Source organism: Aythya fuligula, chromosome 24 (genome assembly GCF_009819795.1).
Source record: "Aythya fuligula isolate bAytFul2 chromosome 24, bAytFul2.pri, whole genome shotgun sequence".
NCBI classification, from domain to species: Eukaryota; Metazoa; Chordata; class Aves; order Anseriformes; family Anatidae; genus Aythya; species Aythya fuligula.
In genome coordinates, this window is record NC_045582.1 from 4,482,728 (window position 1) to 4,504,991 (window position 22,264).

The following is a 22,264-nucleotide window of genomic DNA, read 5'->3' on the forward strand; positions in this document are numbered from 1 at the left end:
CTCTTACAGCTGTGGGCCAGGACACAGGCTGGGATGGGTGAGGGACAAACCTATACAAACCCATGAGGGGACAGCAGGGCATGTGAAGCTGGGAGGAGCACACGAGGGCAGATAGAGCAGGGTGTAAAAGGGGACACTCCATGCACTTGTCTACTCAGAGATTACCTCTGTATAGTCTCGCTCTGTCCCATGTGCACATGTGCTGCAAGGAGAAAGTGTCAGGTCGTGGTGGAGCAGCAGGAGTGGATTTGGTGCCAGGAACTTGAGTCAGACTTGGGCTGAGGTCGCCCCTGGCCTGTGCTTTCAGCTACTGGAACCAGGGGGTCCTCCTGCAGATCTTGGAGAAGGGAACCGTGTCTCAGCCTCCAGGCAAATGCAGCAGGAATGTTTGGGTCTCCAAAAGCAACTACTAGGGGTACCAGCCTGGCTGTATCTTTCCCAAATGGGGTGTGCATTACTCTGTCTGTGTGTCTCCCTAAAAACGTGCTCAGCTCAGATACCAATGGAGCTCCAAACACTACCGGCCACAGCTGGGAAACCAGTGCTTCGCATCACCACACTACCAGACCGAGTACACCCCGGCCCGCTGCCCTCCGCCTACCCCCCTTGCTGGGGACGCTGCAAATGGGCAGCTGCTTTCTCCGCTCCCTCTCCCTTTCCCACTCCCTTCTCCTACCCTCCCCTCTTCTCTCCCGTGCCGAAGGAGCTGCCTCAGCCTTTCCCTGCACGCCTCTACGTCCCGAGCTGGGCTGCAGGACGGGCAGAGCCCCGCGAGCAGCAGCCGAAGCCCTGCCCGCCCACAGGCGCCCAGCACTCGCAGCCCGGGCCAGCCCCCGAGCGGCCCCCGAGCGGCCCCGGGGCGGAGCTGGCGGCGCCGGGCGGCGGCGGCGGGGAGGAGGCGCCGCGGGCGGAGCAGAGCCGGGGCTGGCGGGGGCAGCGCGGCGCGGGCGGCGGAGCGGCGGGATGCGGCAGGGCCGGGCCGCAGGGCTGGCGGCGCTGGCCGCGGTGCTCCTGGGTGCGCGGGGCTGCCGGCGCCGGGGACGGGACGGGACGGGACGGGGCTGCCCTCGCTTCTGGCCCGCCGGCTTCTTACGGACCTCGCTCCCCTCTGGCCTCCTTCTGCAGCCATCCCGCCTGCCTCCAGCGAGCTCAGCCGGCCGTTGCCTCCCACCTTGCCTTGCTCCCTGCCTTCCTCTCCTCCTTTCGGCACACCCCCACTCATTGCTGCCTGCTTCCCTTCTCCTCCTGGCTCGGACTCTCCTCCCAAACAGTCCTGCTCCGACTTGGTCCCCTAATAACCATTCCCAGTGAAATGCCTTTGTATGCTTTTTTCTGAGAAAAAGCTCGCATCAGCTGTCAACTGTTTTCTCCCCTCTCGCCCAGCGTGATATTTTTGGTGCAGCAAATACCTTTTCTGAGTTTCTCCTGCTTTATTTCTCGGCAGTGCCTGTGGGAAGAGCCCAGGTGCAGCAGGAACCATGGGCACAGACCACCGAGGGCACTGGCATCAACATCACCTGCTCACACCCCAACATGCAGACTGGTGACTACATCTACTGGTACTGTCAGCTCCCGGGCCAAGGACCCGCATCCCTAGTGTTCGGTACTAGAGGCTCCAGAGCACTGACGGACATGCCGGGGAGGCTCTCGGTGGCAGCAGACCGCCGGTCCAGCGCCCTGTGGCTCACCGAGCCCCGTCTTCGGGACGCGGCGGTGTATTACTGCGCCCTGAGAGCCACGGGGAGAGGAGCCGGGGCTGCGGCCGTGCAGGAACCGTGGTGGGCGGGGCCGGGCGTGATTGGCGGGGGCGAGGCAGGGGCACAGCCCCCAGGGGGCGCTGCCGCTCCGCCCGCCAGGACCACCTCGTCCCGCAGCCGCGGGATTTCCCCCGCCAGCCCGGCCCCTCCAAGGCACTTCGGTTCTGCTGAAAGGGTCTGGAGCCTGGGTGCAGCTGAACGGAGATGGCAGCAGCCTGGCAGAGGTGTGTGCAGGGAAGAGGCACTGAAACACAGCCCCTTTCTCCTGAGCCCTCCTTTTCTTCACGCTGCAACAATCTCCCTCAGTTTCTCCCAAATTCAGGCCCAAACAAGGACCGAATCAGGACAGTTTGGATCCTTGGTCTAATTCAGGGTAACAATGTTTGGAGTGCCTCAGCGTGGCTGTCCATCGATGACCTTGGGATGTATAGGAGAAGCAGACTGCTGTGAGGTTCCTGAGAGTGCCTGTCAGTCAGGGTTTTTCCGACCCTGGACACTGCCAGGTTCTTCTGGGAGTCAGTGCTGGAGACAGGCCTATTTCCGCACACTTGTCATTAAAGGCCTGCCAGCATTGTCTCAGAAATGCATCGCAGAGGGGACAGATTCCCATCCAACTCATGTCTGGCTGGTTCTCCTGAAGGCGAAGGGGCAGCTTCACACGTCGTATTTCAGAGCAAATGTGTTTTCTCAGCGTAGTGGGTGTCTCATCCAAGCTAATCTGCCTTGTTCAAACACAGAGGCAGATCCCAACCACACTTTTATCTGTTTGACAATGACATGCACCCAGAACTACACACAAGGTTTATATATTGCTAACAGTGTCCTGAGGCATTCAAGGTAGGCAATAAACAGCAGAGCAATTAAGAAACCAATGTCTCCAGAAACTACCAGTCATGTTTTGGGTTGCAACATGGGCCAAGCCCTTCCAGGGCAATGGACCATCCCAACAAAGCAGAAATGTTTGTCAGAGCTCTGCCTGGGTCTCTTTCCTGTGGTCTACCCCACACCTTAGTCCTGGCAGTGCCATACCTTCACCTGGGCTAAATTGGTTGCATTCTCTTGCAGCTGTGGCTGATTCCATTCCTCTGACACCAGGAAAGACAAAGGGTTTACCCCAGCGCACCTTTGGCTCATCTCTCTTGCCTGCATTGCTGATTCCTTCTGGACATGACAAGGCTGTACCAAGCAGGGCCATACATGAATCCATAAGGAAACATCTTTGTAGCTGAGCAGGGACAGGGTGCCCTTCTGATGGGACCTGTTATAGATGTAACCAGGCTCTAATGATATACTGATGAGAGATATCATGGGGCTGCAAAGCACTGACAGGAAAAATGTCTGCCAGCAGTCAAGCAGGGCCTGGAAACAATGGGCATCCTTGAAGTGCAACTGCGTAACAGAGAGCTGTACAAATCCTGAACATAGCCTCTACATAACCAAAAGAAGAAACAGAGAAACAACTTGCCTGAGCAGGAGCAAAGCAAATGGTCAGGAAAAGTGGAAATGAGCATGAGGAAGTCCCTGTGAGTGCACGTCCTGCACCTGAGGAAAGTTGTTGCATGCTTGGGGGGCAAGTGGGCACCCTAGAGCAGCGTGGGGGCATGCAAACTGCCTGCTGTCTTTGCACTGACCCAACCCATATGGGTTCAGGGTCCTCAGGGACTAGAGATTTACATGTATGGTCCATGACGGGGAACACCAATGCTGACTTGTGGAAGGGGATCAGCCCTGCATGTGTGCCATCACCTGGGCCCTGCCAAGTGCTGTGCTGGGGGCAGTTGGGCCTCATGGGACACATGTTCCTGCCGCACATGCCCATTTGTGCTGGCCATAGCCCTGAGGTAGGGCAAACGAGGGAAGATGAGGGTGGAGTAGAAGCAGTGGGGCATCCCTGCACTTATTCCACCCATTCCCCACATCTGCCATCCATCTTCTGTCCCCACCTGCTTCCCCAGCACAGCACTGTCCTGAGCAAGAAGAAGCCCGTTCCTAAGAGCCTACAGGGTGCCAAGCCTACACAGCCTCACACAGACTCGTAGCTTCTCCTGTGAGGACAGCAGAGGTTGTGCTCTCTGTTTGCAGGACAGGGGGGAGCTGTGGGCAGAGATGCTGCAAGGCAAGGGTAGATTGTCCCTTGCTCTGTGAAAGTGAGGAATGTCTTCTTCAGCTCCAACAGGCATTGTCCAAGAGAAGACCCTCTGCAGCATGTCGCAACCTCCCATTGTTCTGGGAGTGGGGAAAAGGCTCCTTAAACACCCATCTTATACCCACCAAGGGCAAGACAATTCTCACTGGGCGGCTCAGGAGGGCAGACGCAGGGGGAAGAAACATCTACAGCCAAGGCTGGGTTGCCGGAAACTTTAATGAGTGTAGAGAGGAAAAGGAGGTCACTCTGAGCAGAGGCCCTTCAGTGCAGGGATCTCCAGGGCCTACTGAGAGACATGGGCCGAATTTTCAGAAATCTCAGGGTAGCCCCTGGTCAGGCTCCTGCCCATGTTTGCCAGAGGAGGTGAGGAAGGTCCGTCATTCTGAAAGCAATTGCATGAAGACTCCTCCTTCTGTTGTCCAGCACCATGGTCGTGCTGGAACCCCAGGGCCATGGGCAGTGCCTTTAGCAGGGCAGGCATCTTCTGCCACAGTAGCGGCTGGAAATGCCTGAGAGATCACAGCACCCGGAGGTGATGGGGACACCGTCACAGCTGAGGATGCTGCCAACAGCAGCAGAGGTAGAGGATCCCACAACGGTGTTCTGTGGGAAGGAGCTGAGGATGGGGCCGGGCAGGCTCACCACTACGGGAGAGGGCTCAATGACGACGGTGGAGTTCTGGCACTGCCTGACGCAGGGCTCGTTGCAGCTGCTGGCCAGCGGGGTCGGGCCACAGGGCCGGCATGGCAGGCACTGGTTATAGCAAGACATGTCTTGGGCTGGAGTTGAACCTTTGAGAGATGGCAGAAAGGAAGCATAGCACATGGGTAGGTGGGGAGTAGTCTGATTACCCAAAACAAAGGAGCCAAGACAACTGGTGATGGTGGATGTGAAGGTTGTGCCAGGAGGCTCATGGTCCTCATCGCTTTGTACTGACAGGGCCCTTCAAAGAGCAGCCAGATCCAAAGAGACAATCACATTGCGCATAACCCAAAAGGCTGCCTCTACACCATGTCACAGTCTCTCTCTACACAGAACGTCTCTCTCCACCATTCTACCATGTCAAGGAACTCCAAGGCCCAGCATAGCTCTGAACCACCACCAGATGAGATGTCTGTTGATGCAAGACCCCTTCTACTTGAGAAGAGGAGGAGAGAGGGCTTCAGACTCACCTGGTTACCAAGGAGGATGAGGCAACAGAATTGGATGAGAGAGCAGAGAGCTGGGCTGCCTTTTATACTGGTACTTCATTGCTGCAGGCCCAGAGGCACCCTTGGCAGAGGTAACAATTTTCTGACAAGCTCTTCTTGAATGCAAACCATCCCAACAAATGATATGGGCTGTGCACTGGTTTCCTGCACTGCTGCCTTTTCATTTCCAGATCTAGGCCATGGCCATTCTGCAGTGATGGTTTCTTTAGAGTGCTGGCATGAAATGTCCAAGGATTTCTAGGGCAGGAATGCATCAGTGAGGGCAGAAGACTCACTGGAAGTGCTGGATGGGTCCCCTCTGATCATCTTCATGGCTCTGCTCTGAACCCACTTGAACAGCTCTATATCTTTCTCATGCTGGGGGCCCCAAAGCTGAACACAGCACTCCAGGTCGGGTCTCACTGAAGCGGAGCACAGGCCGTGAATCACCTCCCTCCACATTCTGGACATGCTTCTGTCAAGGCAGACAAGCATGGAAACAAAGCTTCTTTCCTTGGCCAAATTCAATTCTGGCTTCGATTTAGCTCTCCTAACTTGATTCCTATCTTGCCTCATCAGACTATGTATCTGTATTCTTTCCAGTCTACCTGTCCTTGCTCCTACCCTCTATGGCCTTCTCTTTCATGTTTGAGTTCAGCCAGTTGCTCCATGTTCATCCATGCAGGTCTCCTGGCATTTTGCCTGACTCCCTCTTGGGATGCATCACTCCTGAGCTTGGAGGAGGTAATCCTTGAATATTGCTTGAATATTCCTTGAATATTAACCAGCCTTCTTGGGCCCACCTCCCCTTCAAGGCTTTGTATCATGGTACTCGACCAAGCAGATGCCTGAGCAGACCAAAGTCTGCTCTCCAGAAGTCCAGGGCAGCAAGTTTCTTGTGCTTCCTCCTCGCTGTGCTCAGGAGCCTAACTTCCACCATTTCACAGTCACTGCAGCCAAGGCTGCCCTTGAGCTTCACAGTCCCACCAACCCCAGGTACTATGAGAACGAGGTCCAGAATATAGCACCTCTCCTTTTAAGCTCACCTTTTGCACTCACCTGAGTTCCCGGTTGCTTTTGTTCACACATCTGCTCTTGTCTTGTGACAACCACTGTGCAGCTGGCTTTGTGTGAAGGCACGTGGGTGCCGAGATTTGTGCAGGACTCCATGCAGGTATAGATAAGCACGTGCGTGTGTCCTTGTTTCCCCTTTATCACGAGGGTATATGCACTTGGCAGCACTCTCCCGTGCTCTGTGCATGAGTCCTGCAGGGGAGCGGATTCCCAGGGTCAGAAGGAGCCTGAGAGCAGCTGAACGCAGATGGCACCAGCCTCTCAGAAGTGTGTGCAGTAAAGAGGCACTTAAAAATACAGCTCCTTTCTCCTGAGCCCTCCTTTTCCTCCCGCTGCAACAATCACCCCCTGTTCCTGCCAACTTCAGGCCCAAACAAGGACCATATCAGGACAGTTTGGATCCTTGGTTTAATTCAGGATAGCAACGTTTGGAGTGCCTCTGAGTGGCTGTCCATCGTTGACCTTGGGATGTACAGGAGAAGCAGACTGCTGTAAGGCTCCTGATAGTGCCTGTCAGTCAGAGATTTCCAACCCTGGACACTGCCAGGTCCTCCTGGGAGTCAGTGCTGAAGCCAGGCCTATCTCCTCACAGTTGTCTATAAAGGCCTGCCAGCATTGTCTCAGAAATGCATCGCAGAGGGGACAGATTCCCATGGCTGGTTCTGCCTGGACTGGCTGGTTCGCCTGAGGGTAAAGGAGCAGCTGTCACTCCTCCATGTGTAGAATATCACAGCAAAGGGATCACACAATAGCAAGAGTAATTTGTGTGTCTCCCCCTCACTCCCCCTTGTGCCAAATGAATTCTCAGCATTTGGAGTGCTTCAGCATGGCTGACCGTCTGGCACAGTGTTCATAGTTCGTCGGAGCCCTTCCCGCAGGCCTAAGCCTGCAGCTTTGGCATGGAGGGCACCTTCTGCTTGAGTAGCAGCTGGCAGTGCCAGACACCCAGTCCTGCTGAATGCTTTCATTAGGGCCACAAGCAGTCGGAAGGAGGGCACCCTCGTTTGTGCATGGTCCCCAACAAGGGAACACAGGTGGTGACAGCGTAGGTCACAAATGTGCTGTGGAGAATACAGGCTGGCTGGAGAAAGGGGCTGACCAGAACCTCATTTTGGTGCAAAGGAGCAAAGAAAAGGATTTTCCTCTTGGGTAGGAAGCACCCCCAGAGTAATTCAGGATGGGGGCTGGCTGCCAAGGAAGCAAACCCTCAGGAAAGGCTTTTGGGTGCAGGAGGCACCCAGCCACACATGATGAGCCAGCAGCGCGCCCTTGAAGCAAAGGCAGCCAACGGCCTGTGGAGCTGGAGGCATCAGGGGGTGCCCCGCAGTGCGTGGGGCCGGGCAGGTGGGGCGTGGGCGAGGCGGGGGCACAGCCACAGTCGGGCCGCGTGGGGTCGCTGCCGGTGCTTGGAAGTCCCCTTGCAGGGCCTGGAGTTAAACAGCACGGGCCCGAGGGAGCCTCAGAACAGCCACATTGGGTTTCCTCCGTTTTCTGCAGTGGTCTTGTTTCCAAGAGCTTGTTGTACAGGTTTCTTCCTAAGCCCAAATCCAGGACCTCTGGCGCTGAGATGACGTCCTGGCAATACAACAAATATCTGTGCTGGACACTCACTCTAATACACGTGTTGGAACCTTGGCTCTTGCCAAAGAACTGAGTCATTGAGGGGTTTGCTGCACTAGCCAGCACTGTTGTAGGTCTGCCCTTGGTGCAGTATTCACTCCTGTGTGTGCAGAGGTGCTGACTGCTGAGCAGAGGGCTGTGGTGGGGCGTCCTTCCCTGCCAGATAATGTGTGGCTCTCCCGGGGGATTGGGTGGAAAGGGGGTGGGGGAAGCAATCCCATCTTCATTGACAGCAGAGGTGGGTGCAGGCCTCTGTGTCTGGCCGGGTTCTGGATGGGTGGGGGAGGCCACTGGGGACACTTGCCCCTTGCTGGGGCTGCCCACCTGCCAGAAGGGGCAAAAAGAGGGAAGCACACAGCAGCCATGTTGGTGTCCTTTTGCCTTTATGCTGACCAAGTGAAATGTCCTAGGCTTCACAGGCTTTCAGCTGTGAGCTAACTGCACAAGTGTGACACTCCCAGTGCTGGAACACTTCTGGCTGGCCAAGGGGTCCTGGAGCACAGCAAAGACTGGCTGGATTCCTTTCTGACTGCTTTAGCCACTAGTCCATCCCTCTCTTGAGAGCCTTGCTGGGGCAGGGGTGAGCCCCAAGGAGCAGCAGGGGGAGAGCTTTGCTCCACCCTCTGTGCTGAGGTTTAGAGGCTGCTTTGAGCTGGCAGAGGGGGAAGTGAACTTGCAAGCTTGAGCTCCCTCTTTCCAGGCACTACGTGGGCACCCTGTGAAGGCGAGAGCGTGACATGGTCCTGCTTTTCCTGGCATCCTTGTTGGCACTGTCAGACTTAGGTGAGATGTGACTTTGAGGCAGGGCAAGCTAGGGTCAAGGTGGCATCCCATCATTTCTGGAGGGGAGAAATAGGACTCCTTCCTCCTGGAAGAACTAGAAGTGTTATCTGTAGGGAGAGCAGGGGCTGCAGACCAGTACGGGAGACAGTCTGGGAGATGTCATGAGCAACGAGTGTACAGGGATGAATAAGCATCTGCACTTTTCCTTTGCAGATGCCTAGCGTTCATACTTGCATTGTTCATAGGTACGTAAGGACTCAAATCCTGGTAAGATACTGCTAAAAAGTAGGTAAGCTGACAGACTTGGGTATGAATAACACCTGCAGAAAGAAGAGGGCATGTGTACTTAGCTCAGCATTTTATAGCCCATGAAAAGGGAGATGGAGAGGGGGGACAGTGAACAAGTTGGTGAGCTGATAGACACAGGAGAGAGAGGGGGAGAACAGATACATCTTCAAGCAGTGCTGAGATGCTGTTCTGGCTTTGCAGGTCATGCACAGAAGGACTCTGTGGTGCAGTTTGCACAAGAAACTGCCATCCAGGTGGGACACAACGCTACTCTGCACTGCAATTTCTCCACCAGCACCTCTTCTCCATACATCTTCTGGTACCAGCAGCACCTGACCCAGTCCCCTCAGTTCTTGCTGCAGGTGAGCAAGTTCAATCCTCATGTGCATTCCGGGAGGATCTCCTCTGTGCTCTCCATGGAGAACTCCCAGGTGCTTCTCCACGTGCAAGATGCCAAGCTCCAGGACAGCGCTGTCTACCTGTGTGCACTGAGCCCACACTGGTGCCTTCAGCTTGCAGCTTTATACAGGAAGGTGCAGGTGCTGTGAGGTGCAGTTCCCTCTCATCACAGTTTGCATGGAGCTCTGAGCTGAGCCTGCCCAGCAAGGACACCTGGGGCTTGTGGTGAGCCAGCCGTCCCACTCCTGATGCCTGGCAGTGTGGTTAGCATAACCAACAGCAAGGCAAATATCCATCATGTGGAAGGGGCTGTTAATGTGCACCCCTGCCTCCTTGTCTCTCCCTCTCACTGGCCGCAGCATGTGGAGACACCCACCATTGTGGTGAGAAAGGGCATTGGTGTTATCAATCTAATAATCAAACTAGCAATTTAGTTGTAGTAAGCTTTAGGATTTTGTAGTAATTTTTAGTATTTCTAGTAATTTATTATGTAATAATACATCCCTAATTACAACCACAACCTGTGGCCAGTCCTCATTCCGCCAAGGATCCGTAGAGAACCTGCCAGTGCTCTGTAGTGTTGGGAGACAGAGCTGGGTGTAGTCAGCAGGAGCCTTGTGTTAGAATAATGAATGGTTCCCTTGATAAATGGGCCACATGTTGAAAGGGTTTTCTTGGAAATGGAAGGCAAGATGCAAAGCAGCAATGGCTAAGCTCAATACACCACAATCCAAATGCCTCAGGGAATTAACTTAATAAATGGAAAGATGCATGTACGGTAAGGAAAGAGAAAAGGAAGGAAGGAGTGTTAGCTGGTCCTTAGCTGCAATGTGGAAAATTGAGAAGGAGTGGTCTGGAAATTTAGAGGAAGAAAACAGAAGGTTGAAAAGGGAATTATCAGCCAAAGATACAGATGTTTTGGCTGTTGCAGAACAGTGCTTAGACGATGTTGAGGACTTTTCAGCTTCTTACACTACCCTCCACCAAGGACGCTGGAGGTGCAGATGAAGGTGGAAGGAGACACAACCAGGTAAAAAGTCCAGATATGTTACCCAGTGTACTACGAGTCAATCCACAGACAAGGACTAGACATTGTTTATTTCAGAATAGTGCAAGTCTGGGTAGCTGGTGGTTTCTAGCAAGGCTGGCACCCCTTAAGACTTTTCGTTCCACTTTCATAAAACCCCTTCTCAATACATTTACATGTTTGTACAATCCCCACTCCTCTGAATGGTTACATACTACCATAGTGCTGCCATGACAGAATCATTCTTGCAGATCTTTGGAAAAGAGGGCGGGCCACTTTGGAGGACTATAAAGACGTTGCGAGGCTGTGCATGGACAAAATTAAAAAGGCCAAAGCTCATCTGGAGCTCAAAGTGGCTACTGACGTTAAAGATAACAACAATTGTTTTGAGAAATACATCAACACAAAAAGGAGGACTAAGGAGAATCTCCATCCTTTACTGGATGCAGGGCGAAACTTAGTTACAAGTAACTTAGTTACAAGAAAAGGCTGAGGTGCTTAATGCCTTTTTGCCTCAGTCTTTAGCAGCAAGTGCAGTTGTTCTTGGGATACCCAGCATCCTGAGCTGGTGAAAGGGGATGGGGAACAGAAAGTATGCCTCATAATCAACCTGGAAATGGTTGGCGACCTGCTACAGCACTTGGATGTACGCAAGTTGATGGGGCTGGATGGGATCCACCCGAGGGTACTGAGAGAACTGGCGGAGGAGCTGGCCAAGCTGCTTTCCATCATTTATCAGCAGTCCTGGCTATTGGCGGAGGTCCCAGTCGACTGGTGGCTAGCAAACGTGATGCCCATCTACAAGAAGGGCCGGAAGGTAGACCCAGGGAACTATCGGCCTGTTAGTTTGACTTCAGTGCCAGGGAAGCTCATGGAGCAGATTATCTCGAGTGTCATCACGCGGCACTTGCAGGGCAAGCAGGCGATCAGGCCCAGTCTACATGGGTTTATGAAAGGCAGGTCCTGCTTGACGAACCTGATCTCCTATGATAAAGTGACATGCTGGCTGGATGAGGGAAAGGCTGTGGATGTGGTCTACCTTGACGTCAGTAAGGTCTTTGACACCGTTCCCCACAACGTTCTCCTCAAGAAACTGGCTGCTCATGGCTTGGACTGGCATACGCTTCGCTGGGTTAAAAACTGGCTGGATAGCCAGGCCCAAAGAGTTGTGATGAATGGAGTCAAATCCAGCTGGAGGCTAGTCACTAGTGGTGTCCCCCAGGGCTCAGTACTAGGGCCAGTTCTCTTTAATACATTTATCAATGATCTGGAAGAGAGGATCGAGTGCACCCTCAGTAAGTTTGCAGATGACACCAAGTTAGGTGCATGTGTCAATCTGCTCGAGGAAGGAAGGCTCTGCAGAATGATTTGGATGAGCTGAGGCCAACCGTATGTAGTTCAACAAGGCCAAGTGCCGGGTCCTCTACCTGGGATGCAATAACCCCAAGCAGAGCTACAGGCTGGGAGATGAGTGCTTGGAAAGCTGCCTGGCAGAGAAGGACGTGGGAGTATTGGTTGATAGTCCGCTGAATATGAGCCAGCAGTGTGCTCAGGTGGCCAAGAAGGCCAACAGCATCCTGGCTTGCATAAGCAGTGTGGCCAGCAGGTCTAGGGAAGTGATCGTCCCCCTGTACTCGGCTCTGGTGAGGCCGCACCTCTAGTACTGTGTTCAGTTTTGGTCCCCTCACTACAAGAAGGACATGGAGGTGCTCGAGCGAGTCCAGAGAAGGGCAACGAAGCTGATGAGGGGTCTGGAGAACAAGTTTTACGAGGAGCAGCTGAGGGAGCTGGGCTTGTTCAGCCTGGAGAAGAGGAGGCTCAGGCGTGACCTTATCACTCTCTACAGGTACCATAAAGGAGGCTGTAGCAAGGTGGGGGTTGGTCTGTTCTGCCACGTGTCTGGTGACAGGTCAAGGGGGAATGGGCTAAAGTTGCGCGAGGGGGGTTTTAGGTTGGATATTAGCAAGAACTTCTTTACCGAGAGGGTTGTTGGGCATTGGAATAGGCTGCCCAGGGAAGTGGTTGAGTCACCATCCCTGGAGGTCTTTAAAAGACATTTAGATGTAGTGCTTAGTGATATGGTTTAGTGGAGGACTGGTTAGTGTTAGGTCAGAGGTTGGACTAGGTGATCTTGAAGGTCTCTTACATTCTGTGATTCTGTGATCCTCAGAGAGGAAGAGTCCCTTGTTGGGCCGGGGTCTCCCAGCACACAGGCGTGATTTTTACTCCTGTAATTAGGATAGTACATGGTGACTTCACATGTAAATACTCCTAATCTTTGTTTTTTAGCTGTCTATTCATATTGCATTGCTAGGTGATATATTCAAAAGCCAAATGAAGCCACATTCTTCTTGAATGAGCAAAAGAACACAAGGCAATGCGCACAGTCTGGAACATAAAAAATTCCTACTAGAAATTGGGACTTTTGTTGCTTTTCTTGAGGGTGGATTGTGAATATAGATGGATGCCAGCAGGAGTGGCCTTCTAGTACCGAATAAAACACCATAAGTTGGAGGTAACACAAGAAAGAAAAAGGGAATAGCATAGGTAAGTTTTTTTTTTTTTTTTTTTTTTTTTTTTTCTGATGCTGGGAACCCTGATTTATGGAGCTGTACTGGGACTGTCTGGGACAGAATTAACATTCCCCACAGTAGCCCCTAGAGTGCTGTGCTCTGCACTTAGAGCTAGAACTCCACTGCCATCACAACAATGTTTGGGCAATTATGGACCAGCGCTGGCACAACATCAAGATTCTTTCTCCAACACCTCCAAAGCAAGGAAGTGGAGGGTGGGCAAAAGGAGGGAGGGGACATCACCATGGCAGCTGACCCATATCATCCAAAGGGATATTCCATACCATGTGATGTCACACTCAGCAATAAAAGGTGGGAAAGGGGAAGGAAAGCGGGGAGCTCTCTTTGTGAAGACATCTGTCCTCCCAAACAATCGCTATGAGTATTGAGGCCCTGTTTGCCAGGAGATGGCCAAACATCACTTTTTGAGGGGAAGTAGAGAATAATTTTCTTTTCTCTCTGTGCTTCTGTGAAGCCCTTGCTTATTTCTCTCTCTTACTTTTCCCTTATATTAATTTTTTTTCTTCTCACCCTCTTCTGATGAGGGGGAGTAAGAGAGTGGATGTGGTGGAGCTCACCAAGGAACATAAGACAGACCACTTGTCAGGGCAAGGCACATGCTGCAGATCCTGCTCCTGCTGAGATTCACTGGCATTGTTTTCTTTGGAGATTTTCTGGGATTTTGTGTAATTCTTCTTTGAAATGGAGAACTCTATTCATCAAATAACAACACATTGCTTCATTCCTACAGATTTGCCACATGCACACTACCACGTGCCAAAGGATGTGGACAGCACAGCTCTGTCCAGCACAGCAGAGCTCTGTGCCTATTCAGGCGAGCTGCCATGCAGATCCCAAACTTCTCCACGAAAAATCTCCTTCTGTTTCGGGACACCAAAGGCAGTGGAGAGGATTCACTGCTTCATGCGGTAAATATTTTTGGACAGAGGGAGAACGTTCACGCTGCCTGGGGGCTATGAAAGGAACAGTTGGGGTCTGCAGAGCTTGGAGTGTCATTCCTTTGGATGTCTGAGAAGTACACATTTGAGGCATTGACAAGGCAACTAGCCAGGCACAACCTAGCCAGACAAGGTGTTAGGGGTGGTGATAGAGGGAGCCCAAGCATCAGGGAAGCAGAAACTGCTGGGGATGTGGCCCTGGGTGGGTGCCCCCTGTGGCCCATCATTGTGAGTGCACGTGACCCACTGAACCCACATCCTTTTCCCTGCTGACTCCTAACCCGTTGCCTGATGGAACAGCTTGTCCTTGTCCCCTCTAGGCTCGTGCCATCCAACACCCCAATGGAGCCCTGTTCCTCTTGCAAATGCTAGGTTATCCCACCAGAACAGGACACAGCCAGAAACCCTGGATGCTGCGTAGCATGGTTCCTCCCATCTTTCTGGGGATGTGAAAGGCATCTACTCCTCACACAGGAAATAGGAACATTTCTATGGAGCAGAGGACCCCAAGGTAGAAAGAACAAGCTCAGTGGGGAAGACTGCCCTGACATCAGCCATGGCCAAACAGTGCCTGTGCAGAAGAGAGGAGAGAAGGCAGATGTAGCTGGGGAAGTGAGGACCCCACTGGGAGAGGAGACGAGAGCAGTCCCTTCCCATAATGTGGCTCCCAAAGTTCCCCTGACTGTGACAATCCTCAGTGGCTGCTGCAGCTGGAGGAGGGAGAAACCCCAGGGAGCATTTGGGGCACAGTCAGACCAGAACATATCTTGTCACTGAATCTGCCCTTGTTCCCCCAGCAGAGTCATTTCCTGAGCTCTGTTCTCTTGGGGCTGGGAGGTGCTTTTCTGACTCTCTCTCCCACAGCAAACAGGAGGATCAGTCTCAGCATGCACCGTGGGTATCTCATCCTCACTGCCTTCCTGGGGCAACTGCTGGGTAAGTGCTGGCTTTTAATCAAGACATAAATCTTCTTTTCCCAGGAAGCCCTCGTCAGCCTTACCACATTTATGTGAAAAAGACATTATGAATCACAGAGAAAATGTTGGTAAATGTTGTTCCCTGTTTCTGGTTCTTGGACTGGTTATCTCACAATGCTGTTATTCTTCGAAATTTGGAATGAGGAGATGGAGAAGAGACCTCTCCTGCTTCTCTCGTCCTTTCAGTCCATCCTTTTTCTGCATCTCTCTTCTGGTCCACCTACTGTAACCAGAGAAGATTTCATCAGTCTCTGCAGTCCCTCATTTCTCCCTTTCCTATAGAAACAGCCAGATTGTGTCCAAGTGGATACAGGGACATGAAAGCTCTCCTCCCATGGACATTACCAGCGTGTCCAGTCTGTCTTCTGCCTGATGTGTGAGGCAGGAGGAGCAGGCACACAGCACAGCTCTCCTCAAGGTCCGCTCTTGCCAGGGAGCTCTGAGCTCTGCCCCCAAACCACCTTGCTGTGCCCCAGCCCTGGGGACCTTTCAGCCCAGTAAAGGACAGGGGGCCTTATCTCCCACAGGTCTGAATTCACTCCTGTTTGGCTGTCTGGAGATTTCCCCACAGAACTGCTGAACTTCTCTTTCTTCCAGAAACCACAGGGCAGGTGTCCATCACCCAGCAAGAAGGACAAGTCACCGTGGAGCAGGGAAACACCTTCCAGACCAATTGCACATACCAGAGCTCCACACCTGATGCCTGGCTCTGGTACCAGCAGAAGAAGGGACAAGCCCCTCAGCTGATTTCCAATCAAGCAGGAGCAGGCACCAAGCAGAGTGACCATTTCACCACGGAGCTGAACACTGAGAGGAAATCCAGTGTTCTGCGGCTGAAGGAAGTCGAGCTTTCTGACAGCGCCTTGTACTTCTGTGCTGTGAGTGACACCCTGGTGCAGGAAGGTGCCCTGGCTGTGCAACAACTCTGGATGTGGAGGGGACTTGTTCTCCAGAAGGATTCTGTCATTTCCAAGACAATTGTGAATCTCCAAATTGTGAATATGCTCCTCCATCTCAGACTTCAGTGTTAGCCAGGAGATAATTCTGGCTCAGAAGCACCTATTGATTATTGCTCTAACCCAGGCAATAGATGTGTTATGCGTAGAAAGTCTCGGTCCCAGCGTGAGAGCTGGGCCGGGGCTAATACCTGATAGGCCAGATTCCAGAGAGGCCTGGATGAAGGCTCCATCCAGTGATGGCCCTGCACCGCCTAAGAGGCTGGCTAGGCCAGGCTGACAAGATTTGGCCAGGCCAGACACAGGCACACAGGCAGCAGAGCTGGGGCAATGCCATGCTAGGCCTGAGCTTGAGCAGAGTCTTTGGGCTAGGGGCCAAGAGTCCTTGTGAAAGTAAAGCACCCCCACACCACAGGGCCCCAAGGTGTGCTACTGTGGGAAGGCCCTCACCTGGGTGTGGAGAGCAGTGGGGCTACATGGAGCACAAGGGCCACTTCATCCTCATGGCTCTGGGAATGACAGAGGAGCTTGGTGCCTGGGAGAAGATCCCCCAGCATGTGCCCTGTGGTTGGGCTGGTGCATGCCCTGTGCCATTCAGGGTGTTATAAATAAAACCAGAGATGCACTTGGATTAATTGCAAAGCAAAATACCAAGATGAGAACTGCTTTGTATCAAAATCGCCTAGCTTTGGATTATTTACTAACACAAGAAGGAGAAGTCTGTGGAAAATGTAACTTTAGTAATTGCTGTTTAAAGATTGATGATAAGGGTGTTTCTTCCTAGTAGCTGGTAGAATGTTATGTTCTGGTTTAGGATGAGAAGAATGCTAATAATATGCTGATGTTTTAATTGTTACAGAGCAGTGCTTACACCAAGCCAAGGACGTTTCAGCTTCTCACTCTGTCCTGCCAGCGGACAGGCTGAGGATGCAAGAGCTGGGAGGAGGGCTGGACTGCTCGGGGTTAGGCTGGGCATCGGACAGCAGGTGGTGAGCAATTGCATTGTGCATCACTTGTTTCGTACACATCATTACTAGTAGTACTATTATCGTCATTATTGTCATTATTATTGTTATTATTTTGTCTTTATCTCAACTCACAGGCTTCACTTTCCCATTTCTCTCTCCCATCCCAGAGAAGGATGCGGGGAGGTGAGCGAGCAGCTGTGTGTTGTTTAGCTGCCTGCTGGGTTAAACCACAACAAAAATAAAAGCTGTAAATGAACTTGTAAAGGAAATGAAGAAAATTGCACATGTCCCAGTTCAAATTTGGAATGGAATCGATCTAAGATGATTATGGAAGGGGACTTTATGGGTGGTGATTGGTTTGCTAAAATAAGGATGGTTGTATTGGGGATATGTGGAGGATTGTTAATAATTCCATGTTTAATATTACCAGATTAATACACTCGGTTATACAAGGAATGCAAATATCTGCGATACCTGTTGACCCAGAACCAGGGAAAGAAAAAACCCATTCTCTGATGATAATAAAAACAAATAAAGATCCAGAATTGGTATCAATTGGCATCAATTCGGCAAGTATTAACTTGATTAGAAAGGAAAACACGAATCAATGCCATGAAAAAGGAGATGGGGGATTGTGATATATGTTCATCTGATTCGTGTCAGTATGGAACAGTGCTAGGGCCGCATGGTATGATGAATGTGACCTTCTGTCTTACATACTCTTGTATAACCACAAGTCTAAGAGAAACAGAATGGTTAATGTATATAGTTCTTGTACCTTGACTTTGGTTTCTTCCCTTTCCTCCCAGTGTCCCAGTCTCCCCCTCATTATAGTCAATTTATCAAATCTTCAGAAATATTCCTCAAATCCATGAGCCTATTTGCTTTTGTTATTCCAGACTCTTGTTCTTAACAGTTACAGCCTTTTTGCCTTCTTTGTGGTTGATTTAGCACTGCTATAGATGTGACTGGAGTGTCCCTGTGAATGGCCTGTGACGCATGTTTTAACTACTCGTGAAGCGTCAATAAGAGAGGTATTTGTGTTTGTATGTTCTTTCTTTGAAGTCTCTGATGTCTGGGGGTTTCAGAACAACTGCTAACAACTAGTAACTGTTATAGCTTCTGAGTGGGACACTATGCAAGCCCCTCATATCTGGCCAGGTGGCCAGGAGATTAAGGAGAAGAAAAAAGAAGCTGAAGGACAGCTAGGAGACAAAACTTGCAGGGGACGCTGTGTAAGCTTTTGACATACTGCCAAGGAGTACAAAGGGGAAGGACAAGAAAAAAACCTGAGAGGAAGACTATGAGCCTTCAGCATGAAAGACCCCCAGAAACCCCCAGGGAGCCACCAGAGACTGATGCGCATGCTCCAGTAGGAGGGACTGGATCCCAGAAGCTAATTATAATAACCCATTTTTTTTTAGAAGTAGTAATGAATATGTATTAGTCTAGGAGCATAAAAATCAGCTATTTGATGTAACTGGTGTGCGTCCTGGTGGAGGGGAGACTCCCGGCGCACCCAGCGGTGTTTGCTTACCTTCCTTTAATAAATTGTAAACTTTGATTATAATCCTATTTTGAAGACTGAAGCCATTTATAACAAGGGCCCATACACAGACCTTGCTGAGTGCACAATCAGGTCCCATTCTCACTGCTATGTCTCAGCAGAGACTGTGGGATACCTGCCCCCACAGAATGTCTTTTCTGGAGCATGGTGCAGTTGTGCCACCTATGAGGTCTCTGAGTTCCAGGGCCTGATGAAAGATGATCCATGCTTGGGGAAAAGAAAGCAAGACTGAGCAGCCATGAGTGTTTGGGCATTGGTCCCTGCCCTGGGCCTGCCTTCATGAAAAAGGCATTGAGTTCACAGGGCCTGGGGACTCCAGTGTGTGGCCTGATGGGACTGGTACCAGTACGAACCTGTGGATCCCCTCAGCCCTATGCATCCTGGCAACAGCTGGGTCATGCCAGACGCTGTGCTGAAGTGTGATGGGGATGCACAGAGAAGCTGTTCCTGCTCTCCATGCCCAGACATGATGCCCATGATTAGGTGGTGGAGGAAAGGTGAAAGTTGATGAGAGACAGAGGGCCATTGCCAAGACAATTACCCATTCCCAGTTTCTGCAGTCCTTTGGGATCATATTGGTCTCAGCCTCCATCCCCAGCACAGCTTCACCCAAAGCAAGACGAACACTCTTCCCAAAGAGCTGGGGCCTCCAATGTCAACAGCGCTTGTCTAGGCGGAGATGCCACAAGTCAAGGACTGGTGGCTATTGGCTGTGATGGAACTAGGGATGTCTTCCTCACCTTCAAGAGACAGTGCCTGAAAGAGGAATTGCTGCAGTATGTCCCACCCTCCAGTGCCTAGGGGAATGAGGCAGTGCCCCAAGCCTATTCCCACTAAGGAATGGTTTTCTCCCTTGGCCATCAGTATCCAGATGAAAAGACCACACAGGGACACACTCAGGGTTGCTGCAAATGTTTATCAAGGCTCAGGAGGGAAAGGAGGTGACTCCAAGAGGAGGCCCCGAGATCATAGCACAGCAGGAGCAGACAAAAATCTGTTAGCTTTTCCAATGGCAGACTTGCAACAGGGCATCAATCTACCTGGCCCACATGGGGAGGAGGGCTAGCAGGTCTCTCCAGGCTGGTTCCTGGGGCCTCATGCAAAGCAGAGGGCAAGAAAGGAAAGAAAGAAAAAGAGCGTGTAGAAAACAGGATAGGAAGACATTGGTCATGTTGTCATAGACTCAAGACTGGCCCCTTCCTATCTGTCTTTACAGGACAAGACAGAGATGGTCAGGTCCTCTTACAACAACAACATGAGGTCTCTTCGTCCATCCATTCTTGTCCAGCAGCATGTTCTGAGTTCCTGGGGTCCTGGTCTGGGGCACTGTCTGGCATCTTTAGCAGGGGCGGCACCTGCTGCCACAGTAGCGGCTGGTAATGCAGGAGAGATCACAGCACCCAGAGTTGATGGGGACGCCGTCACAGCTGAGGATGCTGCCAACGGCAGCAGAGGTGGAGGATCCCACAGCTGTGTTCTGCGGGAAGGAGCTGAGGATGGGGCCGGGCAGGGTCACCACCACGGGAGAGGGCTGGATGACGATGGTGGAGTTCTGGCACTGCCTGACGCAGGGCTCGTTGCAGCTGCTGGCCAGCGGGGTCGGGCCGCACGGCTGGCATGGCCGGCACTGGTCGTAGCAGGACATGTCTGGGGGCAGGAGTTTCACCTGGGACAGAGGGCAGGGAGGAAGCAGAACATGGGCATTCATGAGGAGCAGCCAGTCACAACAGCCTAACAGATCCAAGGCACAGGCAGTACTGTGAGCTGGAGGCTGTGCAGGGATGTGCGAGGCATTCTTGGCTGCATCCTGACAGGGCCCAAAAAGAGCCACCACAGCCAGGATACACCCTAGGCTTCAGCATAAGAGCCATCATACCAAAGGCCCAATCTTCCTCCATGACAAACCTACAACTTGACTCTCCCACAACCAGCAGTCCCAAGATATGGCAGGGCACACAGCTGATAGCAGCTGAAAGGTCCAAGGAACTGAGTCCTCCTGTGGGAGAATGAGGGGGACAAGAAGGGGCTTCACACTCACCTGGTTCCCAACAAGAAGAAGGCCAGAGAAGTGGATGAGAGAGCACGGAGCTGGGCTGGCTTTTATAGTGGGCCTTGGCTGCCCCATGTCCAGAGGCATCCCTTGAAGCAGGGACTATTTTCTGACAAGCTGCTCTTGAATGTAAAACATCCCACCTAATGATACGGGATGTGTGTTGCCTTCCTGTGATGCTGCTTTTCATTTCCTGCTTTATGCCCTTTCCCCAAAGAAGGCAACTTCTGAGTGGCAGGCAGGGAGGCCCAAGTATTTCCAGGCAATACATGTCAGTGTGGGCAGAAGACTCAGCTCACGTGCTGGAAGAGTCCAGTAAAAGCAAATGTTGTCAGTCTGGGTGACTCCCTAGGGACTCTCTGGGGCCCTTTTGGCTACAGGTGACCCAGCTCCTGACTGTGACCCTACCCCTGCTGACACTGCCCTCAGGGAATAGCTGCTGGCCTGTTTTGCCTCCTCCTGCTCTGACCCAGCGATGTCTGTAAAGGGGGAGAGGTTGTGCAGGGCCCTTTCTGGATCACAAAAGAAAGGCCCAACAGGTCAGTGGCTGTTTTAGTTAGAAGGAATAACAAGATGCATGTACACAGAAAGGAAACCTTTCACATGCAGGTGATCCTGCCTTCTACCAGCATCGGACAGAGCCGGGTGGGTTTTCCCAAGACACGCAATGCAGATCCTGTCCATAGGGAATTCCTTCTTCACTCCCATAACTTGATGCCTTTCATTTTTTGCTTCAAAAAAAAAAAAAAGAATAAAATCATACACCATCTCCTTACATGATGCAAGCTTATTTAATTCATGACACCCACCAGTGATCAGTCGGGGCACTCCAGCACTTTCCTTACCACTGCTACACAGGATAACAAATGGGATTCTCAGGCCTTAAGTTCAAGGCCCAAGAAAGCTGACATTGTCTTGTCAAGAGCCCTGGCTCCGGTGCCTTCTGCAAGGCTCCCAGTCCACCTCACCTCTCTATCACTTCAAACCATGTGCTTTGCTCAAATGCTGTCTTTGCTGCACATTGTGTCACATTCATGCACATGTTCCTCCCTTGTGGGCACTTGCCTGTACTGGGGCTATGTGGGACAGACTCAGCATTCCCCACAGCAGCCCCTAGAGTGCTGTGCTCTGCTCTTGGAGCTAGAACAGCATTGCCATCACATCAACGTTGGGGCTATGGTGGAGCAGTGCTGACACAGCATCAAGACTCTCTCCAAGCCCCCCAAAGCCAGCAGGTATGCAGGTGGGCACGAGGTTGGGAGGGGACATCACCAGGGCAGCTGACCTGAACCAACCAAAGGGATATTCCGTACTGCATGATGTCACACTCAGCAGTGAAGATGTGAAAGGGGAAGGAAAAACAGGGGTGGGCATACTAAGTCAGTGCTTCCAAACACTTCGACGAACATCACTTGCTGATGGGAAGTGGAGTATAATTTTCTCTCAGTTTGCTTCCAAACACCCTTCGCTCTTTAGTTTTATAATTTTTCTTCCTTTTTCATTTAATTATATTATCCCTATCTACACTTGTAAGCCCTTTAGCTTAAATCACATTCTCTGCGCACATCTTGCTTTCAGCCGGGGGTGTGAGAGAGCTGTGTGGTGGATGTTTAGTTGGCAAGAAGAGAGCAAGAAGGAACCTGAGAACAGCTGAACAATCACAGAACAAAAACAGCCCAGAAGTGCCCACAGCACATATGCTGAAATGCTGCCTTCTGTATCTGAAGCCCTCTTTCTCCTGAGCCTAAGAAGTTCATTGCCAATTTCAGTCCCCAACAAGGATGGGCCCACAACAGTTTGGATCCTTTCTTTAATTCTGTACCACAGGATTTAGAGTGTAAGAGCATGGTGGCAGTCACCCCTCCCTGTCTCTCCAGGCCAGGGCACAGCTGCACTCCCCATGGCTAGAGAGTTCAAAAGGATGGCGTTA

The 22,264-nt window shown here is 51.8% G+C and overlaps 3 protein-coding genes across 3 annotated transcripts in view; all 3 read right to left on the minus strand.

The window, feature by feature from the left end:
- LOC116498355 (M1-specific T cell receptor alpha chain-like) overlaps positions 1-22,264 on the minus strand; it is a 318,814-nt gene that overhangs the window by 184,865 nt on the left and 111,685 nt on the right. The window lies entirely within an intron of this gene.
- Positions 1-22,264, minus strand: part of LOC116498345 (M1-specific T cell receptor alpha chain-like) — a 234,806-nt gene that overhangs the window by 111,880 nt on the left and 100,662 nt on the right. The window contains exon 3 of the mRNA XM_032202580.1: positions 3,389-3,419. Within this exon, the coding sequence (XP_032058471.1) occupies positions 3,389-3,419 (31 nt within the window). The remainder of the gene's footprint in view (positions 1-3,388; positions 3,420-22,264) is intronic.
- On the minus strand, positions 19,624-20,421 carry LOC116498350 (feather keratin Cos2-3-like). The gene is made up of 2 exons (XM_032202583.1): positions 20,323-20,421; positions 19,624-19,950 (listed from the first exon to the last, which is right to left on the minus strand). The coding sequence occupies exons 1-2, from the start codon at positions 20,419-20,421 to the stop codon at positions 19,624-19,626; spliced, it is 426 nt and encodes a 141-aa protein (XP_032058474.1).

What these genes read in the sequence shown, in the direction of transcription:
- LOC116498350 (XM_032202583.1), bottom strand. Translation starts at nt 20,421, where the DNA reads ATGCCTCTGGACATGGGGCAGCCAAGGCCCACTATAAAAGCCAGCCCA. An exon ending in TTCTTCTTGTTGGGAACCAG is followed by an intron (nt 19,951 to 20,322) that starts GTGAGTGTGAAG and finishes CCTCTGTCCCAG; the next exon opens with GTGAAACTCCTGCCCCCAGA.